We start from the raw sequence: 21,714 nt of genomic DNA on the forward strand, positions 1-21,714 counted from the left end.
GCGCGCCGCGCAGGCCGCTCGTGCACGGGACGACGTCAATAGACGTAGTCCCAGCAAAGGAGGTCCGCGCTGTACCCGTCATTTGGCTATAGCGCGGGTCTCTACTGGTTAAATTAGCCTCAGAACCTGTGTAATTCATATTTTTCCGGGTTTAAAGGGATGAGGTGGCAACCCTAGGCCTACCCCCTCCTAAGGGGAGTCACTAACCCTTGCACGTGGTGTAACACTTTGCTCACCAATGCCCGGGACCAGGCGGGAGCTGTGGCCATATGAAGAGTCAAACATTAAGGTTGCCTCCCAACTCAAAAATGAGCCACACGTGCAGTACCCAAAATACGGAGTTCTTCCTTAACCACTTAAAGATTTTAATAATAAATATATGGGGTTTTTTTTCTTCTCCTCGGGGAAACACATATTTCCTGGAAAATGGTAAGACCGAGACAAAGGACTAAATCCTGGGAAATTTGGGACATTTGGCAAGTATAGTACAGGTGTTCACTCACTGGCCAAGTTATTAGGTGCATCTTGCTGGTACAAGCTTGGACCCCCTTTTGCCTTCAGAACTGCCTTAATTTCTGGCATAGATTCAACAAGGTGTTGGAAACATTCCTCAGATTTTGGTCCATAGTGACACGATAGCATCACGCAGTTGTTGCAGATTTGTCTCCCATTCCACCACATCCCAAAAAGTGCTCTATTGGATTGAGATCTGGCGAGTATGGAGGCCATTGGTGTACAGTGACCTCATTGTCATGTTCAAGAATCCAGTGGTGAGATTTAGAGGTCGACCGATATGGGTTTTTCTCTGGCCGATGCCGATGCCGATATTTAGAAATCATGGCGGCCGATAGCCGATATATGATGCCGATTTTTTTGGGCCGATATGTTAGGCCGATTTTATTTTATTTATTTTTTTCCTTTTTTTTTTTTTTTTTTGAATCCCCCTTGATCTAACACACCTTTCCCACTGGGGCGTTTTTCAGGCGCTTTTGGGCTAAAAATAGCGCCTGTAAAGTGCCTGCAAAATGGCTCCCCTGCAGTCTGTCACTTTCACACTGAGGCGATGCACTGGCAGGATCTTAAAAAAAAAGTCCTGCAAGCAGCACGTTTGGAGTGGTGTATACCGCTCCTCCACCACTCCTGCCCATTGATATGAATGGGCACCACTGCCGAAGCGCATGCAATGCGATTTGGCAGCAGTGCTTCATGGGCGCATTTAACCTCTTCCTTGGCCGCTAGCTGGGTTATATGTGCCCCACTAGCAGCCAAATAGCACCGCTAAAATGATGGTAAAGAGCCACTAAAACTTGCGTTTTACCATCAACGCCTGCCCGCTCCAGTGTGAAAGCAGCCTTCATAAGTGATACAGAAAATTTCTTACATTTAAACATTAAACAAAACAAACCTCCAATCAGTTTACTTGTATGTATGATTTAGATTAAAAAAAAAAAAAAAAAAACCTATGTATTAAATAAAAACAGGTAGTCAAAACTTTTGGACGAAAAAAAAAAAATGGGCTAACTTTACTGTTTTTATTTTAATTTTAAATAGTGTATTTTTTTCCCCAAAAAAATGCATTTGAAAGACCTCTGTGCAAATGCCGTGTGACATAAAATATTGCAACAACCGCTATTTTATTCCCTAGGATCTCTGATAAAAAAATATATATAATTTTTGGGGGGTCCAAGTGATTTTCTGGCAGAAAATACAGGATTTTTACTTGTAAGCAACAAGTGTCAGAAAAGATTTAGTCTTTAAATGGTTAAACTGAGAACTTCTACACACAGAGATGACTTCATTCATTCAGTGTAAACATTGTATCATTTAGTTCTGCCCAGAGAGGAGGAAAGTGTTGCTATGACAACTCAGGCAACTTACACTGACTTCTTACAGAAGTCATTTCAAAGTCCCGCTGTAGTTCTAAATCGGCTTTTTAATCAGCAAAATCGGCCGATGCCGATTATTTAAAAAACGGCAAATATCGACCTCTAGTGAGATTTGAGTTTTGTGACATGGTGCATTATCCTGCTGGAAGGAGCCATCAGAAGATTGGTACACTGTAGTCCTAAAGGGATGGACATGGTCAGCAACAAAGCTCAATTGGCACCAAGGGGGCCAAAGTGTGCCAAGAAAATATCCCCCACACCATTACACCACCAGCCTGAACCATTGATACAAGGCAGGATGGATCCATGCTTTCATGTTTGTGCCAAATTCTGACCCTACCATCTGAATGTCGCAGCTGAAATAAAGACTCATCAGACCAGGCAACATTTTTTCACAGTCTTCGATTGCCCAATTTTGGCGAGCCTGTGCAAATTGTACTCTGTTTCCTATTCGTAGATGAGGAGTGGCACTCTGTGTGCTCTTCTGCTGCTGTAGCCAATTTGCTTCAAGTTTGGTTGTGTTCTGCATTCAGAGATCATATTCTGCATACCTTGGTTGTAATGAGTGGTTATTTGAGTTACTGTTGCCTTTCTATCATCCTGAACCAGTCTTCCCATTCTCCTATGACCACAGACAAATCAGACATTTTCATCCACATAACTGCCACTTGCTGGATATTTTCTCTTTTTCTGACCATTCTCTGTAAATCCTAGAGATGGTTGTGCGTGAAATCCCAGTAGATCAGCAATTTTTGAAATAATCAGCCCAGCCCGTCTGGCATGAACAACCATGCCACGTTCAAAGTCACTTAATTCCCTTTTCTTCCCCATTCCAATGATTGGTTTTAACTTCAGCAAGTCATCCTTGGACCTTTACCACGTATAGATGCCTAAATGCATCGAGATGCTGCCATGTGATTGGCCAATTTGTGTTGTCAAGCACAGGTGTACCAAAATAATAATAAGAGCTGGGAAGGGGTTAAACATCTAGGGTGATCAAAGGGTTGTCTGCTATATGTGCCACTTTTATTAGAAGAGATGAATTTGATTCCCTGCTTTGCAGGAACGCATGATTCATGCCTTCCCCATTGTCAAAACAGATCCGCCTTGTTTACATACATTTTATGTGCTTTACCAATGATCAGCGGGACATCCCTTGCCCGGCGCCCACCGTTCAGCTTTTGCTGTGATCAAACAGAAGCAGCCCACTGACAGCACACATGTGCCCCCTAAGCAGCAGTGCAGAATCACATATATGCATGCGATTCTGCACAGGAGGCCCACCCTGTAGCAGTAAATCTCATCCCTTCAAACACAGAGACATTAATTACACAGGTTCTGTGGCTGCTTAAGATGGTAATTAAACTCAGTGCCTTATATGCATTAAATCAACCTCAGAATCTGTGTAATTATTACGTGTTCAGGTTTAAAGGGTTGAGGTGGCAACCCTATCCAGAAGTGGTTAATACACCAAGACCTCACTTGCACCCCTCAAATAACTTCAGACCAGGCTCCAAGCAGTTGCATCAACTTAGTCTATGGACCTCGAGGTCACATGGAAGTCAAAACAAAAGTAGTGCAGGAACTACTTTGAAGACACATAGATAGGAACAGTTATAATTGGGAAACGTAGGATACAACTTTTCATGCAAATTTGAGGGCCAAAGTCGCATGACAAGTCACACAAGTGTAAATAAGCACTTATTGTAAACTTGGCAAAACACATATAACATGGATTAATGTCCTTTTCCCAAATGAACCTTACTGTGGCTGCCCCAGGTTACCTGAACAGGTGAAGCCTCTTTGGTAAAAGTCCATACTTGGTAATGCTCAAACAGAGAAGTCCAAGTTCTTAGGGTGTTCCAGGTCAGATCACAGGTCCCACCAAGCCTTTAGCTGCCTCGATCTCCCATACAGGTCTTGTTCCTTAGGACTCCCCATCCTTCAAATCCAGGCCTGGACTTTTTCCATTATATAACATGGGAGGGAGTCTGGAGCCCAGAGAAAGGCGGAAAAATATTAACCCCCTTCAATAGGCCAGTGGTTCTCAACCTCAGTCCTCAAGTACCCCCAACAGGCTATGTTTGCAGGTTTTCCTTTATCTTGCACAGGTGGTTTAAATCAGAGTCAATGGCTTGGTATCTAAGAGAAATTCCCAAAACATGGCCTGTTGGGGGGTACTTGAGGACTGAGGTTTAGAACCACTGCAGTAGGCTACATGTAGATAAAAACAAACTGTGCACCTCTAATATTTAATAATGTCCTTGCTATAGGCGTAGGCCATTTACTTACCTCATGAAACCCGACCAGGTTCAGGTTTCATCCCAGGATGTTGTTAAATGCCTTGTTAGCTATTACTGCTAATTTGGCTAACACCATCACAGGAGTGAACGCTTTCTCTGATTCAAACCCCCTCACATGCTTTCTCTCCCCTGATGCGCTCTGAGCTCAGCGTTTGAGAGCTCACTCCTGTGATGAAGGTGAACACTAAAGCCTCGTTCGTACACATGGTATGAAAATCAGAAGGGGATTGTCATTTGACAGGCTGTTGTCCAAAGTTCTTACCATTAGTACGCCCCTTTCAACAATTGTTTACTAATTTTCAGCCTGAACAAATGTTGGATGACAGGCTAGTAAATTTTTGTAAAACGACAGCTCCACGTCAGATTTTTGGATGGTCAGTACACAAATCCATCACACAAAAGTCGAAAGTACAAACACGCATGCCCGGAATCAACGCTCACCACACACGAAATTAGCAGGGGCCCAAAGGGTGGCACTCAAGAGCTGAAATTCCTCGTAGTACGTCGCTACATTTGTGTTTGTGGCATGACAATTTGCGTAACGTTAGTATTCAAGACAAGATCCTGGCACATGCCCTTTTGACAAAAATCAGATGCTCAGTTGTCCAACAATCATACTGTGTGTATGAGGCTTAAGATCCCTTTCACACTGGGCAGTTTTTAGGTGCTTTAGCACTGGAAATAGCCTATGCAAAGCATCTCTAATTCATTCAAACATGACTTTTCACATTGGGGCAGTGTGCTTGCAGGGCGTTCCAAAAAGTCCTGCAAGCAGCATCTTTGGGGTGTTTTGGGAGCGTTCCCAAAATGTCCTGCCCATTGGAATGAAAAGCACCGCAACACAGGAGTTTTTAACACCTTTTCTGGTGTTAAAAGTGCCCCGCTAGCGGCTGAAAATAAGCGATGATTTAGAACTAATGCTGCCGCAGCCCCAGTGTTCAGGGGTCTTATAGCTAGGCCTCAATTAGCAATGTACTAGCAACACCCTGGAAGTTTTCAGGTCAGGTTTCATGAGGTAAGTAAATGGCCTACACTTATAGCAAGCACATTATTCAAATTAGGCCAAAGCTGCACAGTTTATTTCTATCTGTAGACGTCCCTTATCTGCATAGGCAGTTTTGTGTTAAAGGTGAACTAACTCTTTAAAGCAGATGAGGAAGATGTGATGCAACACCTCCACACCACCTGTCAAATGCTCTCTAAAGAGTGATTTGAAAGCAAATTACTCTTCAAAGAGCAACACTAACAGCTTGCTGACTGTTTCACTTACATGTACAGTGGCCAGGCGGCTCTGCACCTCCGGGTAGGGGGCATGCCCATACACAGCAGATGACGGCCAAAGGATGACCGCCGGAAACTGCCGATCGTCAGGAAGACACCCAGGACAGTGCTCTGCCTATGTAAACAGGTCAGAGCTCTGTCCTGTCAGCGGGAGAAGTTATGGATTGTGTCCAACTGTCTGCCGCAATATCGCAGTTCCGCTATAAGTCGCTGATCGTCCACCATTACTAGTATAAAAACATAAAATAAATACTGTACAAATTCCAGAACATATACCATAGTTTGTAGACGCTATAGCTTTTGTGCAAACCAATCAATACATGTTTATTGGGATTTTTTTACCAAAAATATGTAGCTGAATACATAAATGTATGAAGAATTTTTTTTTTTATTGGATGTGTTTTATAGCAGAAATTTAAAAAATATATATATTTTTTAACCACTTGCCGCCCGCCCTATTACAAATTGACGGCGGCAAAGTGGTTTCATAATCCTGACCGGACGTCATATGACGTCCTCAGGATTATGAGCCGCTGAGCGCCCCCGGGGGCGCGCATCGCGGCGATCGTTGTTGCGGGGTGTCAGTCTGACACCCGGCAACTACGATCTCGGTAAAGAGTCTCCGTCGGAGACTCTTTACCACGTGATCAGCCGTGTCCAATCACGGCTGATCACAGTGTAAATGGGAAGAGCCGGTGATCGGCTTTTCCTCACTCGCGTCTGTCAGGGTAGAGTAGAGGAGAGCCGATCGGCTGCTCCTCTGACAGGGGGGTCTGTGCTGATCGATTATCAGCACAGCCCCCCCGAGGATGCCCACACTGGACCACCAGGGACGCCACCAGACCACCAGGGAAAAGGTAATCCTCCCTAGACCACCAGGGATGCCAGTCAGCACAATGGATGCCAATCAGTGCCCATAATGGATGCCAATCAGTGCCCACAATGGGCATCACTGATTGGCATGCATTATTGTTTGGCACTGATTGGCATCCATTAGTACAGTATAACACCAATGCCGCCTATGAGTGCCCACCTGTGCCGCCTATGAGTGCCCACCTGTGCCGCCTATGAGTGCCCAACTGTGCCCGCCTATGAGTGCCCACCTGTGCCGCCTATCAGTGCCCACCCATGCCCATCTGTGCCACCTATCCATGCCCATCTGTGCTGCCTATCCATGCCCATCTCTGCCGCCCATCCATGCCAATCTGTGCCAGCTATCAGTGTCCATCCGTGTCGCCCATCCGTGTCGCCCATCCGTGTCGCCCATCCGTGTCGCCCATCAGTGCCGCCTATCAGTGCCGCCTATCAGTGTCCATCAATGCCACCTCATCAGTGCCACTTAATTGGTGCCCATCAGTGCCGCCTTATCAGTGCCCATCAGTGTAGCCCCATCAGTGCCCATCAGTGAAGGAGAAAACGTACCTTATTTACAAAGTTTTGAAACTGAAACAAAAAAAAAAATCTTTTTTTTCAAAATTTTCTGTATTTTTTTATTTGTAGCGCAAAAAATAAAAACCGTAGAGGTGATCAAATACCACCAAAAGAAAGCTTTATTTGTGGGAAAAAAAATGATAAAAATGTCATTTGGGTACAGTGTAGCATGACCGCGCAATTGTCATTCAAAGTGTGACAGCGCTGAAAGCTCAAAATTGGTCTGGGCAGGAAGGTGTTTAAGTGCCCAGTATTGAAGTGGTTAAAAATTTATTTTTGTTTATAGCATAAACAGAGGTGAACAAATACCACCAATAGCAAAATTATATAAATTGTATATAGATACAGTGCTGCATGCAATTGTAAGTTAAAGTAACGCAGTGCCATGAAGGTGGGGTAAATCTTCCGAAGGACAAGTGGTTAATGTGCACGTTCACTTCAGCCCCCGTTCCCATCGGAGCGATTTTACATTCAATTTCACATGTCAATCGCAGCCTTTTTCCGGCAACGACACTGTCCCAATCGGTGCGGCGCCGACTTTGTGGCGCTGCACCTTTTTCCAAAAGTAGTTCCTGCACTACTTTTGGCGACTTCGGGGGCGATTTCAATAGACATCTGTGCATAAACCCGCACAGATGTCTTTCAAATTGCCCTCGAACACGCACTGAAATGCGAGTTTGAAATCGTGCGAGTTTAGCTGAACTTGCACGATTTTAAAACCACCTTCAGTGTGAACGAGGGTTAAAAGTCCATTTAAAACTACTTATCTACTTATCTCTACCCTGTCCGCAGGTTGACAATGCTGCTCTGTCATTTCACCACGGAGCATACAGTACTGTAACCCAGTTAAAAGAAATGGAAAATAAATGTACTGGCAGGATCAACAGGTTATATCATAGAATGCTTTAGCCCTTTTGGGACACCATCTGTTTAAAAAAAAAGCACCGGCTTCCCGTAACTGTAAAAATGTGCATTTCTGTTGTCTAAAAATAAGCTACTTAGGAAAAAAAAAGTGTGAAATGGACAGAAAATACCAGATGTATTTCTTATATAAATATCCCCCAGTGTGTAGATCTGTGGATACTAATGAATTTTATGCTGACACACTGTATTTCTGTAATTCTCTTAAATTGTTAAGCACACGCTGCAAAGAATATGTTTTAGCTCTCGTTCACATTGAATGCGGCTTTGAAATCGTGCGACTTTATCTGAAGTAGCACAATTTCAAAGCTGCATGTCAGTGCGACTTCGGGTGCGACTTGGTAGATATCTGTGCGGCTTCATGCACAGGTGTCTATGCAAGTAGCACCCCGAATCTCCAAAAGTAGTGCAGCAATTACTTTTTTAAATCGTGGGGCATCGCAAAGTCGACGTCGCACCCACTTGAACAGTGTGGTTGCCGGCAATAGGGTGGGACTTGTCATGCGATTTGACCTGTCAAATCGCATGACAAGTCGCTCCAATGTGAACGAGGGTTTAGGCTGGATTTACTTTGTGCTGTATGCTTTACAGCGCATAGGGCAATGCACAAGTGTATAAAACAATAGGATTCCAATTATCTGACATTTTCATGCATTTTGCTGCATTAAACAGCCAAGTGTGAGTAGACCCTTAGCGCCCATTCGCCCCTGCCTATTTTCTCCTTCAATATTTTTTCTGGTAGAAATACAAAGTATACATAACAACAGTAGCACAGGACATGAATAAGAAAAATGGGTTATCCACATGTACAAAGGTCATAACAACAAATCATTTATAGTAAAGAGTCAATTTGGAAATTCCCTGTCTATTTCCGTGCAGCTAAACGCATGCTTTTTCTGCATGGATATGCATGTCTAGTAGAAATCCCATTGTTTTCTGTGTGGCTGGTCACATCTACAATATCTCACAAAAGTTAGTACACCCCTCACATTTTTGTAAATATTTTATTATATTATGACAGTTTGATACAATGTAAAGTAATGAGTGTACAGCTTGTTTAACAGTCCATTCATACTGCCAGCGCAAGGGCATCAGCGGTAAAGTGCCGCTAGTTTTAGCGGCGCTTTACCGTTGTTGTTTTTTCGAGCGATTTTCACTTCGGCGGTGCTGCCTATTGATTTCAATGGGCAGGGGTGCTTTAGCTCCTAAAGTGCCTCAAAGAAGCCGCTTGCAGGACTTTTTTTGACGTCCTGCCAGCACAGCGCCCCAGAGTAAAAGCACTCTGGCTTTCACACTGGGATTGCAGATGAGGCTTTTTTCAGGTGCTTTACAGGCACTATTTCTAGCGCTGAAGTGCCTGAAAACGGCTGCAGTGTAAAAAAAAATCTAAGTGTAAATTTGCTGTCCCCTCAAAATAACTCAACACACAGCCATTAATGTCTAAACCCCTGGCAACAAACGTGAGTACACCCCTAAGGTTGGATTCACACCTATGCATTTTTAGTGCTTTTTGCATTTTGCAGATTTGTGTTCCATAGGAAACCATGGCAAATGGACTGTAGTGCAAATCTGCAAAATGCAAAAAAAAACCCCACTAAAAATGCATAGGTGTGAATCCAGCCTTAGGCCTGATTCACTTTTTTGCATGTTGTAGTTTGCATATTGCAGGAGCATTTTGCGTTTTTCAATACATGCTTTTCATCTATTGAAGTCTATGGAACCAAAAACCAGAAAAAAAGTCCCTGGCCTTTTCCATAAAATGCACAGATGTGAACTACATCCATAGGAAACCATGTTAAATGCACTGTAGTGTGTTTCTGCAAAACTGAAAACGTGCTAAAAAATGCATAGGTGTGAACCAGGCCTAAGGCAGGATTGACACCTATGCATTTTTAGTGCATTTTGCATTTTGCAGATTTGCACTACAGTCCATTTAACATGATTCACTATGGAACACATTCTGTAGTGCAAAATGCAAAAAGCACTAAAAATGCATAGGTGTGAATCCAGCTTCAGTAAAAATGTCCAAATTAGGCCCAATTAGTGATTTTTCCTCTACGGTGTCATGTGACTCGTTACTGTTACAAGGTCTCAGGTGTGAATGGGGAGCAGGTGATGCTAAATTTGGTCTTATTGCTCTCACTCTCTCATACTGATCACTGGAAGTTCAACATGGCACCTCATGCCAAAGAACTCTCTGACTATCTGAAAAAAAGAATTGTTGCTCTACATAAAGATGGCTTAGGCTATAAGAAGATTCCCAAGACCCTGAAATTGAGCTGCAACACGGTGCCCAAGACCATACAGCGGTTTAACAGGACAGGTTCCACTCAGAACAGGTTCCACTCAGAACAGGCTCCACTAAGAACAGGCCTCGCCATGGTGAACCAAAGAAGATTAGTGCAAGTGCTCAGCATCATATCCAGAGGTTGTATTTAGGAAACAGATGTATGAGTGCTGCCAGCATTGCTGCAGAGATTGAAGGGGTGGGGGGGTCAGCCTGTCAGTTCTCAGACCATACACCATACACTGTATCAAATTTGCCTCCATGGCTGTTGTCCCAGAAGGAAGCTTCTTCTAAAGATGATGCACAAGAAAGCCTGCAAACAGTTTGCTGAAGACAAGCAGACTAAGAACATGGATTCCTGGAACCATATCCTGTGGTCTGATGAGACCAAGATAAAAGTATTTGGTTCAGGTGGTGTCAAGCATGTGTGGCAGCAACCAGAAGAAGAGTACAAAGACAAGTGTGTCTTTCCTACAGTCAAGCATGGTGGTGGGAGTGTCATGGTCTGGGGCTGCATGAGTGCTGTCGGTGTTCTGCCGTATAGTGTCCGGCCATCAAATAGTGTCCAGGCCATACTGTGCATGCGCAGTACAGAGCAGACGAAGCTTCGGAAAATCTCTGAAGCTGAACGGCGCCTGCGCCATGAGTGGAGGTGGTAGCCCCACCATCCAAGCGGACATAGGGTTGTGAATATTAGAGGGCCCCTCGTGGGCGAGCTTCGCTTGCCACGCTTTGGGGTCGGCCTCGCTGCGCTCGGCTCTTTTTTATTCCTACTCTATGTCCACTTGGATAGGAGCCGTTCATCCTCGGCAATTTTCGGAATCTGTGTCGCTGTGTACTGCGCATGCGCAGTACACAGCGGACACTATCGGATGGAGGATGTTATATGACAAGACACCGGCACTGGGGAGCTACAGTTCATTGAGGGAACCATAAATGCCAACATGTATTGTGACATACTGAAGCAGAGCATGATCCCCTCCCTTCGGAGACTGGGCACAGGGCAGTATTCCAACATGATAATGACCCCAAACACACCTCCAAAACGACCACTGCCTTGATAAAGAAGCTGAGCATAAAGGTGATGGACTCCAAACTTAAACCCTAGTGAGCAACTGTGGGGCATCTTCAAACAGAAGGTGGAGGAGCGCAAGGTCTTTAAAGCGGGAGTCCACCGGGGCTCCGCGTTTTTTTTTTTTTTTTTTTTTTTTTAAAAGCCAGCAGCTACAAATACTGCAGCTGCTGACTTTTAAAATAGTGACACTTACCTGTCCAGCGCGCCCGCGATGTCGGCACCCGAAGCCGATCGCTAGGTCGTCTGTCGGGTCCTGCCGCCGCCATCTTGGGTATGGGAATCAGGAAATGGAGCCTTTCGGCTTCAGTTCCTGGTTCCCTACTGCGCATGCGCGAGCCGCGCGGCGCAATCCGGACGGTCCCCGCTGCCTCTGGGAACTGTGTGTTTCCCAGCAGGCAGCGGGGCACTTGCGCAAAGGGGCGGACAGTTGCGGAAAGGGGCGTAATCTACGCCCCTTTCCGCAGACAGCTATCCCGGAAGTGGGTGCAGTTACCTGGATTATCCAGGTAACTGCACCCCCCCTCCCCCCTGAAAGGTGCCAATTGTGGCGCCGGAGGGGGGGGGGATTCCGATGAGCGGAGGTCCATTTTAGGGTGGACCTCCGCTTTAACATCCACCAGCTCCACGATGTCATCATGGAGGAGTGGAAGAGGACTCCAGTGGCAACCTGTGAAGCTCTGGTGAACTCCATGCCCAAGAGGGTTAAGGCAGTGCTGGAAAATAATGGTGGCCACACAAAATATTGACACTTTGGGCCCAATTTGGACATTTTCACTTAGGAGTGTACTCACGCCAGGGACTTTTTCTAGTTTTTGGTTCCATAGACTTCAATGGATGAAAAGCATGTATTGAAAAATGCTAAATGCTCCTGCAATATGCAAACTGCAACCTGCATACATGTGAATCAGGCCTTAGGGGTGTACACACGTTTGTTGCTAGGGTTTAGACATTAATGGCTGTGTTGAGTTATTTTGAGGGGACAGCAAATTTACACTGTTATACAAGCTGTACACTCACTAATTTACATTGTAGTAAAGTCTAATCTATTCAGTGTTGTGACATGAAAAGATATAATAAAATATTTACAAAAATGTGAGGGGTGTACTCACTTTTGTGAGATACTGTATGCACTGTAGTGTAGTATGAAAAGGAAACAATATCAGTCAGTTTATACTAACACTTTTGTACTATCATATGTGCTGCGATGCACACAGAACAGGGTGACATCAGACAGCTGTCGTCTGGCCTGTGCTGTCCAACATTTGCCATTTCATGGGGTTAACCTTTCTAAAAAAATGTTCTGCATCTTCTATTTTTTGGAGTGTTGGATGCCTATGTCAAAGTGGTGAAGGATGCTACCTGGTCAGTAACTTTGTTGTTCACTAGAACAAGATGTCCTGCAGATTTATCAGTTACAGGGATGATATAAACCATTTACCACTGACAGGGGTGCTTACAATGATCAGCTTATATTTATTAAAATAAAACCTTAATCCCAAAAGGAACAAAACTGTTTTCTGTAACTAAATATAAAGTGTTAGCTGGAGTTGACCTCCTGGTGATTTTGTGCGTTTGCCCACTCACAAAATTTATGATCAGTCTATAATTTTAATGGTAGGTTAATTTTAACAGTGAGAAACAGAATAACAACAAAAAAATCCAGAAAAAATGAATAAAAAAAAAAGTTATAAATTGATTTGCATTTTAATGAGTGAAATAAGTGTTTGATCCCCCTATCAATCAGATTTCGGGCTTCCAGGTGTCGTCTATACAGGTAGTGGGCTCAGATTAGGAGCACTCTCATAAAGGGAGTTCTCCTAATCTGAGCTTGTTACTTGTATAAAAGACAGTCCACATAAGCAATCAAGGAGCTTCCAATCCCTCCACCATGGCCAAGACCAAAGAGCTGTCCAAGGATGTCAGGAACAAGATTGTAGACCTACACAAGGCTGCAATGTGCTAAAAGACCATCGCCAAGCAGCTTGGTGAGAGGGTGACAACAGTTGGTGCGATTATTCGCAAAATGGAAGAAACACAAAATAACTGTCAATCCCCCCTCTGTCTGGGGCTCCATGCAAGATCTCACCTCGTGGAGTTTCAATGATCATGAGTACAATGAGGAACCAGCCCAGAACTACATGGGAGAATTTTGTCAATGATCTCAAGGCAGGTGGGACCATAGTCACCAAGAAAACAATTGATAACACACTAGACGTGTGCATTCGTTTTCGTCCGAATTTCAGGTATTTTTGTTTTCGTTTTGTCAAACGATAACGAAAGCACAGAATCCGAAAAACGAAAGATCCGACATAAATAAATGCTTTATTTTCGTTTTCGTTGTTACAACAGTTCGATATAGAATAGGAGATTCGACGTGACAATAACAATCTGTGTCTATAGAACCTGTGGTCGAATGTGCCTAACCTTACCTCTATTAGTCCAAGATTATATAGAGAAAATATTCGACAGAGAAAAAAGATTTGACAGAGAGAAAAGATTCTGCAAGTTACTGTCCTAAAAAGTGTTTTGGGACCCGGGTCCTGCCCCAGGGGACATGTATCGATGCAAAAAAAAGTTTTAAAAACTAACGTTTTTTTGGGAGCAGTGATTTTAATAATGATTAAAGTGAAACAATAAAAGTGTAATATTCCTTTAAATTTCATACCTGGGGGGTGTCTAAAGTATGCCTGTGAAGGGGCGCATGTTCCCCATGCTTAGAACTGTCCCTGCACAAAGTGTCATTTATGCAGGAAAAAAAGTCCTTTAAAATCACTCGCAGCTATTATGAATTGTCGGCTCCGTAATACAGAGAATACTCATTGAAAGTCATTGATAAAATAAATAAATAAATTTTAAAAAAAAAGCGTGGGGGTCCCCCAAATTCAATTACCAGGCCCTTCAGGTCTGGTATGGATATTAAGGGGAACCCTGCGTCAACTAAAAAAAAATTGACGTGGGGTTCCCCCTAAATATCCATACCAGACCCTTTATCCGAGCACGCAACCTGGCAGGCCGCAGGAAAAGAGGGGGGGACGAGAGAGCCCCCCCTCCCTCCTGAACCATACCAGGCCACATGCCCTCAACATTGGGAGGATGCTTTGGGGTTCTGTGACCCCTCAAAGCACCTTGTCCCCATGTTGATGTGGAGAAGGACCTCATCCCCACAACCCTGGCCGGTGGTTGTGGGGGGTCTGCGGGCGGGGGGCTTATCAGAATCTGGAAGCCCCCTTTAACAAGGGGACCCCCAGATCCTGGCCCCCCCTGTAAGGGGGTACAAAAGTACCCATACCATTTCACAAAGAAAGTGTAAAAAAATAGTTAAATAAGACAAACACACTTTTGAAAAATTCCTTTATTAAAAATAAAAAAAATAAATTAAAAAAAGATTCCAGTGGTGCTAATGCACTCTTGCTATCCAGCGATGGATGGATGATCATCTCTCCAGCGTTGGTACGGTTCAGGAGGGAGGGGGGGGCGCTCTCTCATCCCCCCCTCTTTTCCTGCGGCCTGCCAGGTTGCGTGCTCGGATAAAGGGTCTGGTATGGATTTTTTTAATTTGACGCAGGGTTCCCCTTAATATCCATACCAGACCTGAAGGGCCTGGTAATTGAATTTGGTGGACCCCCACGCTTTTTTAAAATTTATTTATACATTTATTTTTTTATCAATGACTTTCAATGAGTGTTCTCTGTATTACTGAGCCGACAATTCATAATAGCTACGAGTGATTTTAAAGGACTTTTTTTCCTGCATAAATGAAACTTTGTGCAGGGACAGTTCTAAGCACCAGAAACATGCGCCCCTTCACAGGCATACTATAGACACCCCCCAGGTACGAAATTTAAAGGAATATTACACTTTTATTGTTTCACTTTAATCATTAAAATCACTGCTCCCGAGAAAATGGATGTTTTTAAAACTTTTTTTTGCATTGATACATGTCCCACTTTTTAGGACAGTAACTTGCATATTAGCCTTTCAAATTAGCACTTTAGATTTTGAACATTGGAGTCCCATAGACTTTAATAGGGTTCTAAAGTTCACACAAAGTATGCTAGTATATACTAGCTTCGTCGAATCTTCTTTATACATTCGACAGGCACCATAAGCCTTCAAAGACAGATTCGACGTAATTCATGTGGATTTTCGGACAAATGCAATTTTTGAACGAAAAACGAAATAAATAAAAACGAATTTCAGGAATAACTAAATTAATAAATTTTTCGGACGAAAACTAAATTCCAAAACAAAATATTTTACTCTGCACATGTCTATAACACACTACCCTGTGAAGGACTGAAATCCTGCAGCACCCGCAAGGTCCCCCTGCTCAAGAGAGCACATGTACAGGCCCATCTGAAGTTTGCTAATGAACATCGGAGGAGAACTGGGTGAAAGTGTTGAAGTCAGATGAGACCAAAATCGAGCTCTTTGGCATCAACTCAACTCGTCATGTTTGGAGGAGCAGGAATGCTGCCTATGACCTCAAGAACACCATCGAGTTACCAAACGTCAACATTGAAACCTTAATGACTTGGACAGGATCCCTCCTGAGATGTGTGCAGACATGGTGGTTAACTACAAGAAACGTTATACCTCTGTGATTGCCAACAAGGGTTTTGCCACCATGTATTAAGTCATGTTTTGTGAAGGGGCCAAATACTTATTTCACTCATTAAAATGCAAATCAATTTATAACTTTTTTGAAATGCATTTTTTCTGGATATTTTCATTGTTATTCTGTCTCTCACTGATAAAATAAACCTACCATTAAAATTATAGACTGATCATTTCTTCGTCTTGTCAGTGGGCAAACGTATAAAATCAGCAGGGGATCAACTTTAACCACTAGAGATCCGCGCTATACCCAAATGACGGCTACAGCGCGGACCTCCTTTGCCGGGACTACGTCTATTGACGTCGTCCCGTGCACGAGCGGCCTGCGCGCTCTGTGATCGGCAAGTCTATGAGACTCGTCTGATCACGGATCCGAGCAAGGGGTCGATCCCGACCCCTTACCACGTGATCAGCTGTCAGCCAATGACAGCTGATCATGTGATACAATGGAGCCGGTAATCGGCTATTTTTCCTCCTCGCGCTGACAGCGCAAGGAGAAAAAAAAGAGCTAATCACCGGCGGCCGTGATCGGGACATCAGTCCCGATCACGGCCAGCTTACCAGTGCCCACCTGCCCCCTGCCAGTGCCACCTCAGGAATAAATAAGTGCCCCCGTCAGTGCCACCCATCAGTGCCCACAGTGCCACCCATCAGTGCCCACAATCTGCCTTAACAACGGTGCTGCACCCCAGTGCCACATATCCGTGCCCATCAGTGTCATCTATCAGTGCCCAGCAGTGCCACCTATCAGAGCCACCTATCAGTGCCCATCAGTGGTACCTATCAGTGCCCCTTAGTGCCACCCATCCGTGCCACCCATCCGTGCCATCTTATCTGTGCCCATCTTTGCCCATCAGTACTGCCTTATCTGTGCCTATCTGTGCCTATTAGTGCCACCTTAACTATGCCTATCAGTGCCCACCAGTGCAGCCTATCAGTGCCGCCTCATCAGCGCACTTCAATGAAGGAGAAAAATGACCTGTTTGCTAAATTTTATAACAAACTATTAAACATGATTTTTTTTACTTTTTTTGTAAAACTCCCAGCTGTAATTAAATACCACCAAAAGAAAGCTCTATTTGTGGGAAAAAAATGATAAAAATTTCATTTGGGTACAGTGTTGTATGCCCGCGCAATTGTCATTCAAAGTGCATCAGCGCTGAAAGCTGAAAATTGGTCTGGGCAGGAGGGGGGTTTAAGTGCCCAGTAAGCAAGTGGTTAAAGTAGAGGGCAACCGTAAAAAAAAAAAATTGCATTAAAATGCTCCTAAAAATGTGAAGAAAAATAAAAAAAAATTTTATTTACCAGAAATGGCTGTTGCTAGGCAGATCGACCTAATCAACCACTTCCTACACCGCGGTGATCTTCAGTCTTCTCCTCCTCACGTTGTCTTCTGGGGAAGGTGGCGCGGTGTGTGTTCTGGGAACTGTGTGCATCCCAGAACACAGCCAGCCATTCACAAAGCGCAACATGACTCGTGCATGTGCAGTAGGAAACGGGCAGCGAAGACCGCAAGGCTCCACTGCCTGTTTCCCTTAGTTCTAATGTGTTTGTAGCTGCTGACTTTTAAAAAAAAATTTTGTTCAGCTGGCCCTCCGCTTTAACAAGGCTGCTGTCTGCTGTGCCTTCTGTGCTCAATCATCTTGCATGGGGTACTGTAATACAGGAGGTGTATCACCAGATGAAAAACAGAGGCAAAACAACCTAAACAAGCACCACATCTAATGATTGGTAAGCTGCAATATAATACATTTTTGGCTTTGGGTTTAATACCACTTTAACCACTTGCCGACCGGCTCACACGGTATATGTATGGGCTGCCTGCACATAGCACCTTGGCCAATTCAGTCTACAGACCTTAGCATCTGTGAGCCTAAATGCAAAGAGAAGGAAGTTCTACAGTGGCCACTGTTATATTAATAGTTAAAAAGATGAAGTATCATTGTATTGGTTACTATGGACAATACAGGTCTGTCGGTTCAGTCTTTATAGATTGCTGATGAGTCCCAAAAATAAAAGGGACACAAGAAACAGAAGGATCCATTGACAAAAGCTGTCACCTTATCCTCAGCCAGTAGACTTTGAGTCCTAGGCATGGCAATAGTTTTCAGTAAGAAAGATTTATGACTGAGGGTGGGAGGCAGGTATTACTTCAATATGAATGGAATTATAATTGATAATAGATATTGCACAACATTTTACACTAATGGTACTACCTATCAGAGGTGGGGGACTTGAGTCACATGACTTGACTTAAGTCAGACTTGAGTCACCTGTCTGAGGACTTGCGACTTGCTTGACTGAATTCAATAAATGACTCGACTTGACTTTGACTTGTCACTACTGACTTGCGACTTGACTTTGACTTGGGCTATATGACTTGCAATGACTTGGTAAGTTGGCACCATAACACTACCACCACTAACACTACCCCTAACCGTAACCACCACTAACACACTAACCGCAAGCCTACCTGATCAGCGTGTCATGCAGACAGATGGCGGACATTGCAGTGTTCAAAAGCCGTGCTTCTTCGTCTGTGATAGGCGGAACACTCAATTTCACAGCAGGCAGTGTTCAGCCTATCATGGACATCCTCTCATCCTCGTCTGTGTTATGAGGCTGAACGGATGTTCGTGATAGGTGGAACATTGAATGCTGGGAAATTGAGTGTCCTGCCTATCACAGACGAATGGCCGCCTCCCGCCGGGATGCCGCCGATCAGGTATACGGATGCCTGACCATAACGTTTATAATATAATATACTGTATAATTTAATATAAAGAAATTGAATATATATATATATATATATATATATATATATATATAAAACTAGTGAGAAGTAATTTAATATATAAATAAGTAATATATATACTAGTGAGAAGTAATTTCCTTGTTCCTCATCCCTGCCATTTTTATATGGACAACCACCTCTACATATCCTCTTCTATAACAGAGAAGATATCTTGTCAATACTAGGTTTAGTATACTGTATATGCATAGTATATTTTTATATAGTATGCTTTTTAATTCTGCTGTAGTACAATGCACAATCAAAAAATAAAGCACACATCTTTAGTTCAAAAAGAACCTCACTCCGAATTGTCCATTAGGTCACTTGTTTTACATATGTTAAAAATTGTGTTTTTATATGAAATTTGTACATAAGTGCTAGCTGATGCAATCATAGTGATTATCACATTGACCTGCACTGTAATTAAATGTTATTTTATCAGGGCATAATGCAGAGGATACAACTACCACTGACTATAAATGTATAGGGTGCTATTTACAAAGTATATTAAAACCCTAAAACTGATCCATTGCACACCCCCATATCTGGCATTTTAAGTGGCTATTCTCATCACCATTCGAGTGTCCAGATGTTGGCATTGTGTCCACTGATTTAGATGTTAAAATACTTTGTTATTAGTTTGAAGTTCAAACTTTGAACTTAGTTATGTTCCCCCTCAGCAAGGACTACATTTTTTCAGGCTTGTTGGTCATTTAAAGAGGAAGTAAACTCTCCCACTCTGATGCTTCTTTTCATTTAGTCCATTATAATAAGTCATTATCAGACTATAGCCACTGTAACCCAGCCCACATATTACTTACTGTTTAAAGAAACTTTAAAAAACTTGTTTCCAGGGGTTAGGCAGCGCCATCTTAAGTATTGTTTTCTGAGTCCACAGTGGAGTGTATTTCTGACCTTGCGTTGAGCACTTCCTGTACTGTTAACCAAGCCTCCTTCTCAATCAAACGTTTCTATGGCAACCCTGCTTCCCTGTTCATAGCTGACTTGTTTATTTCATAGTATTTACTTGTGCCATGTCTAATGGTTGCCTTTGTCAGACTTATCGGCTTCAGCTGATAAGACTACAGCAATGGCCAAGTTTAGATTGTATGTGAGGTCACATGGTGTGTAGGAGGAAGCTTTGAGTGATTAGCAGAGTTCAGTGTTGTGCGGTAGGATGTCTTGATAACAGATAGATAAGCACATAGAGAGTGTGCCGTAAATCAGGGGAGATCTGGGCATGCTCAGTGACGTCATTCTACAGAACAACAAGGATTACAATACTAAGCAAGTAAGGAGATATCTACAAGCAGTGTTCATTAGGGTTTTTTATGCTGATTTACATGGGACAAAGTTGTGGGGGAGGGTTTACAACCACTTTAATTGCTGAGTGTTCTGCTCCTTGTCTGCTGTTTGGGCATTCAAAGTGTTTCTTTAATATGCCAAGAAAAAAGCACAAAGCAGTTTTTTTCATGTTGAAAATAAAACAAAACCTTTCCTGAACACTGACTTTGACTTGATTTGTGACTTGACCAAAATAAATGACTTGACTTGACTTGCTTGACTTCTATCAGGGACTCGACTTGACTTGCTTGTTTTTTGCCACAGTAACTTGGGACTTGCTTGAGACTTGAAGGTTAAGACTTGAGACTTGCTTGTGACTTGCACATGTGTGACTTAGTCCCATGTCTGCTACCTATGAAAAAATTCATTGGACAAAGGTGACAGGCATCCAGTTTCCAGCCTGAACAAAATTTCGGATCCATTTTGCTTAAAAGAGAAGTTTGGGGTTAATAAAAAATGAACCTTCATACTTACCTCTATGCTGCAGCATCCATGTGATGTTGCAGCTGTTCCACGTCAGCATTAAGACTAAGAACTAAGTAGTCGCATGACTGCTGATCGCTCAGTTCTCCATTGTTCAGCTCTGTGCACAATGGATAGCAGAGCTGGATAGAGAGAGGGCACAGCTGACAGCTGGGATCGGCTCTCAGCCATGCAATGAGAGATGGTGTCAGCTGTCAATCAGGCACCTCAGTGGATTCCTCTGACAGCAGGCTTCAACTAGCTGTCAACTGACTCTTGGTCACAGGAGTACAAAAGTAATTGCACACCTGTGATCCACAAGAGAAATATGGCCAAAAAAAAAAGCTTTGGCCATACTCCTCTTTTAATAGAGAGATTTCCCTATGATCAGCAGTGCCTTCTAGTGATCATAATGCAATATTGTTTCTGAAATACATAATTCAGAGAAAACAAAATGCACGATGGCCAGTAGATGGAGCTGACAATCAAAGGAAATCACAGTATTAGGCAAGATACAGCAAGAATTTGTTAAGGCTGGGTGAATGATTGTCATATACAACCAATGCATTTTTCTGTAAATAGACCCTTAAATATTCTCACCAGGCCATTAAATTTATATGGTCCTACCTGTTAAACAAATGATATGGTCTATGTGAAATAACCAGCCATATATTCAACAGCCAAACCTATGTAATTTTAATTGCATATGGGAGCCATTGGGATCTATTTATTTTGAGTTCAGAGCCTTAGTATATTAGCTACACAAAACAAATTTTACCATGTGTCACAGCCATGCTTTCTGGAAGGTTTATTTCCACTATTCTCCTGGTGTGAATCTTTTTATGACCATGGACATTTTCTTTTAGTTTTATTTCTTTCTCTTTGAACTTTTAAATCTTATGACTCTTATGGTATTGCACTCATTTACTCCCTAGCATTTAACGAGGGTTAGATCTATTTTTTATTTTTCATAATTATCTTTGTACTCTGGAGTTTTTTTTTTCAACTCAAAGTCATGATTGTATACGACATTAGTTGCATATTTTTGGTTAATCTTTCATCTTTACTATCGTATTGTACATCTTTTTAGCTTCTATGACTAATCATAACTGTTGACTTGTGGTTTTTACGATGGCAATAGTATGGCACGAGATCTCACTGTGTCTCCACATTGTTATTCTATGTCTTTTATTGTCAATACTTAAATAAAAATACAATTATTTAAAAAATATTAGACATATCAGTAGATGTAGTTCTAACTTAAAGTGGTTGTTAAGCCACTATGTTATCTTTATTTCATCCCCTGTTAGATA

At 42.9% G+C, this 21,714-nt stretch overlaps 1 protein-coding gene across 1 annotated transcript in view; it reads right to left on the minus strand.

Moving 5' to 3' along the window:
* Positions 1-3,813, minus strand: part of PYGO1 (pygopus family PHD finger 1) — a 46,295-nt gene extending 42,482 nt beyond the window's left edge. The window contains exon 1 of the mRNA XM_077472856.1: positions 3,671-3,813. Within this exon, the coding sequence (XP_077328982.1) occupies positions 3,671-3,704 (34 nt within the window). The 5' untranslated portion in view covers positions 3,705-3,813. The remainder of the gene's footprint in view (positions 1-3,670) is intronic.
* Positions 3,814-21,714: the final 17,901 nt, after the last annotated feature.

Source organism: Lithobates pipiens, unplaced genomic scaffold (genome assembly GCF_037356315.1).
Source record: "Lithobates pipiens isolate NorthernLeopardFrog02 unplaced genomic scaffold, aLitPip1_a1.2 Scaffold_8, whole genome shotgun sequence".
In the NCBI taxonomy this organism is placed as follows: Eukaryota; Metazoa; Chordata; class Amphibia; order Anura; family Ranidae; genus Lithobates; species Lithobates pipiens.